This window comes from Colobus angolensis, unplaced genomic scaffold (assembly GCF_000951035.1).
Source record: "Colobus angolensis palliatus isolate OR3802 unplaced genomic scaffold, Cang.pa_1.0 Scaffold37, whole genome shotgun sequence".
NCBI classification, from domain to species: Eukaryota; Metazoa; Chordata; class Mammalia; order Primates; family Cercopithecidae; genus Colobus; species Colobus angolensis.
Window position 1 is genome coordinate 604,993 of NW_012117043.1, and position 4,485 is coordinate 609,477.

The 4,485-nt window shown below is 40.6% G+C and overlaps 1 protein-coding gene across 3 annotated transcripts in view; it reads left to right on the plus strand.

Moving 5' to 3' along the window:
* ACACA (acetyl-CoA carboxylase alpha) overlaps positions 1–4,485 on the plus strand; it is a 360,465-nt gene that overhangs the window by 99,478 nt on the left and 256,502 nt on the right. For all 3 annotated transcript variants that reach the window (XM_011953628.1, XM_011953625.1, XM_011953626.1), the window contains one exon: positions 2,133–2,385. In XM_011953628.1, the coding sequence (XP_011809018.1) occupies positions 2,159–2,385 (227 nt within the window). In that variant the 5' untranslated portion in view covers positions 2,133–2,158. The remainder of the gene's footprint in view (positions 1–2,132; positions 2,386–4,485) is intronic.

The following is a 4,485-nucleotide window of genomic DNA, read 5'->3' on the forward strand; positions in this document are numbered from 1 at the left end:
TCATGCTAGTCTTGAACTCCTGTACTCAAGCAATCCTCCTGCCTCTGCCTCCCAAAGTGTTGGGATTATAGGCGGGAACCACTGTGCCCAGGCTTATTTTCTGAATTAAAATAATTGATCTGAGTATAAGCTATTTAATACTGAGTTGATCTGTAGTTTTGAAATTTTAAAATATGATTTTTGAGATGACAGAATAAATATTGTTTCATTTAGTTTGGGTTTTTATTGTCGTGAGCTCTTATTTTGGTTTTTAAAAAAATTTTTAAATTTTTATGGGCAGCACTTCATTCCATAAAAGACAATGAATGTTGCTGTTTTGGTCTTTATTAATTAGTTTCTTTTTCTTTCTTTCTTTCTTTTTTTTTTTTTAATACTTTAAGTTCTGGGATACATGTGCAGAACATGCAGGTTTGTTACATAGGTAAACACGTGCCATGATGGTTTGCTGTTAATTAGTTTCTTAGTTAGCTATTGGCAGTATCTAATCCTAACTAATAAGGCCCTACCTTTAGGAAAATTATACTTACTTAAGATGATTATAGATTTTAAGTTTGGTGATAGATTCACTTTCTCCTTATATCAATGTCTGCACATTAGAGCCAAAAGTAGTCATTTTGGGGTGAAATTTTAAAATGCATAATTTAAGAAAAAACTCACGAGGACAAGCAAAGTTTTTGTTTTTAATTAAAAATCACCTATCTGGAGTTTGTTTTAAAAGTATACACATATGTAAAATTCATAGGCCAGGCACAGTGGCTCACGCCTGTAATCCCAGCAGTTTGGGAGCCTAAGGTGAGAGGGTTGCTTGAGTGCAGGAGTTCAAGACCAGCCTAGGCAACATAGGGAGTCCCCATTTCTATAAAATATTTAAAAATTAGGCTGGGCACAGTGGCTCACGCCCGTAATCCCAGCACTCTGAGAGGCTGAGGTGGGTGGATCACGAGATCAGGAGTTCAAGACCAGCCTAGCCAAGATAGTGAAACCCCATCTCTACTAAAAATACAAAAATCAGCCAGGCATGGTGGTGGGTACCTGTAATCCCAGCTACTTGGGAGGCTGAGGCAGAGAATTGCTTGAACCCAGGAGGCGGAGGTTGCAGTGAGCTGAGATTGCGCCATTGCACTCCAGTCTGGGAGACAGAGTGAAACTCCATCTCAAAAAAGAAAAAAAAAAAAATGGGCCAGGCGCTGTGGCTCACAGCTGTAATCCCAGCACTTTCGGAGGCCGAGGCGAAAGGTCAGGAGATCAAGACCATCCTGGCTAACATGGTGAAACCCCATCTCTACTAAAAATACAAAAAATTAGCCGAGCGTGGTGGCGGGCACCTGTAGTCCCAGCTACTCGGGAGGCTGAGGCAGGAGAATGGCATGAACCCAGGAGGCGGAGCTTGCAGTGAGTGGAGATCATCGCACCACTGCACTCCAGCCTGGGTGACAGAGCGAGACTCTATCTCAAAAAAAAAAAAAAAAAAATAGAATTAGTCGGCCATGGTGGCACGTGCCTGTAGTCCCAGCTACTGGGGAGGCTGAGGTAGGAGGATCACTTGAGCCCAAAGAGTTTGAGGCTGCAATGAACCGTGATTGTAGTACTGCATGCTGTGTGGGTGACAGAGTGAGACCCTGTCTCAAATAAATAAATAAATAATAAAATAAAAGTTATAGCCTCTCAGTATATAGTGTTTGAAGCCAGATGAGCGTTATGTAGTTTAAATATCATTTCAAACAACCATCACTCTATCCAAACCTTTACCATTTATTCCCCCTATTACTAACAACCAAAATAGCAGTATCACAACAAGCAACTTTTGCCTACTGCAAAGTTTTCCCCATTTATCATAATTATTTCTTGGACACCACCAAATGATAATGAGATTAGGAATAGCTTATAGGTTTTTGAGAAAAATTTCTTTGAGGAAAAGGGAACTGGTTTTAATTTATGGTCATAGTTATCATGATCTCAATTTTCCTCCCTTATAGAAATTAAAGGCCCTGAAATAAAATAGCCAAGGAAGTTAGTTCTCAAACTGCCTTGCTTCCAAGTCTCAGCTGTGGTCTATTAGATATAACCTCTGACTGACCTCAGATATAGATTATTATTCATAACCTGCCTTTCTCACTTCATTTTCTCCCTAGCTCTAAGAGCTCATTTTGGAGGAATAATGGATGAACCATCTCCCTTGGCCAAACCTCTGGAGCTGAACCAGCACTCTCGATTCATAATTGGTTCTGTGTCTGAAGATAACTCAGAGGATGAGATCAGCAACCTGGTGAAGCTGGACCTACTGGAGGAGAAGGAGGGTTCTTTATCACCTGCTTCTGTTGGCTCAGATACACTCTCTGATTTGGGGATCTCTAGCCTACAGGATGGCCTGGCCTTGCACATAAGGTAAGAGAGAGTTTAATGGTCTACTTATTATTTATTGGTCTGTATTGTTAGTTTTGCTGATTATGTTCTGAAAAGAGCAAGAATGATTTTAGCCAAGACTGCTTTGACTTTTCCTATGTCACTGGACTCAAAGCTTTGTTGAGGAAGTCATAAATGATGTATTTTTCAGAAATCATGTATGTTCCCATCAAATTTTTCATGTTCTACTAGGTCTTTCTTTTTTATTTTTTTGAGACGGAGTCTTGCTCTGTTGCCCAAACTGGAGTGCAGTGGTGCGGTCTCAGCTCACTGCAACCTCCACCTCCTGGGTTCAAGCAATTCTTCTGCCTCAGCCTCCCAAGTAGCTGGGATTACAGGCACCTGCCACCAAGCCGGCTAATTTTTTGTATTTTTAGTAGAGATGGAGTTTCACCATGTTGGCCAGGCTGACTTGAACTCCTGACCTCATGATCCACCCGCCTCAGCTTCCCAAAGCGCTGGGATTAGAGGTGTGAGGCACCGCGCCCAGCCTATTTTTATTTTTATTTTTTGGAGATAGAGTCTCTCTCTGTCGCCCAAATGGAAGTGCAGTGGTACAATCTCAGCTCACTGCAACCTCCGCCTCCCAGGTTGAAGAGATTCTCCTGCCTTAGCCTCCTGAATAGGTTGGACTACAAGTGCGTGCCCTCATGCCTAGCTAATTTTTGTTGTTTTTGGTAGACACCGGGTTTCGCCATGTTGGCCAGGCTGGTCTTGAATTCCTGCTCTGAAGTGATCCGCCTGCCTCAGTCTCCCAAAGTGCTGGGATTAAAGACATGAACCACTATACCCGGCCACTTCTACATGCTAGGTCTTTTAGTGAGAGCTAGTGAGTAAGAATTAGGTTGAGGAATTTCGGTCTTTGCACTACTTTGACTAACATGGTTTTAACTATCGTGATGATTGATAGGAATTTTCCAGGGGTTGTCAACTTCGTAGTAAGTTTTTTTGAACTGATTCATCAGATTGTCAGGAAGTTATATTCTGTTTCTAGCAGGGCCAGTCCCCAATAAAGAGCTGTTAATAGAGCTCTCCTTTTTCTCTAGAAACACAATTCTCTGTAACTGAGAATGTCAGTACATAGTAACACTAGATTGTTTTTATTTATCAATGTTTGATTATATAACTAGCGTGTGAGATACTAACCTTTGGTTATTTGCTTTTCAGTTCTTGGATTAAAAGGTCTGGATCAGTGGTTCTTGGTTCTCACTGTTCATGAGAATCACCTCAGGGAGCCTTGGGAGATAAGCCCCATCCCTAGAGATTTTGATTCATTTGATACTGGCTTGGTGTGGAACTGGGGCTTTTTTTTTTTAAAGCTATCCAGGTGATTGTTGTGTACAGCCAGCATTCAGATTATAGGTGTACCCTAGATAAACATAAGTTAGGGTGGCTGTTGCTGCTGTTATTATCTTGGTACCTCTATTATTACTAGGTCATAAAATAATTTAGCTCTGTTTTATATACTAAATATACTGACTCCATAATAAAATCCTATATGAGATCTGGCTGGATGTGATGTTCTGTCTTACTGTTATCCCTAGGGCTTGGAATCAGGGCTTCTGAGAGAGTAGGCAGTGTTTGTTAGTGATCACCCTCATTTAGCTATGTAGAGGTCAAAAGAAAAGTGTAAAGCAAGTTAATTATGTTTTACTTCACAGATTCCTAGAATTGTAATAAACCAGAGAGATAATTTAACCTGTCACTTTTTATTTTATTTTATTTTTAAAAATTAATTTAAAAAATTTAAATAGAGACAGAGGTCTTGCTATGTTGCACAGGCTGGTCTTGAACTCCTGGCCTCAAGCGATCCTCCTATCATGGCATGCCAAAGTGCTGGGATTACAGGCATGAGCCACCACATTTGGCCATAAAATACTTTTTAATAGTTGGGAAAACTAAGGCCCAGTGAGGAGAAATAACTTGCCTAAGTTTGAATAGCCGGAGAACTTGGATTCAAACTCATATCCTGATTTTATTTCAGTAACTTTTCTACTCTACTTCCCCATCCATACAGGTGTCTTTTTTTTTTTTTTTTTTTTTGAGGCGGAGTCTTGCTCTGTTGCCCAAACTGGAGTGCAG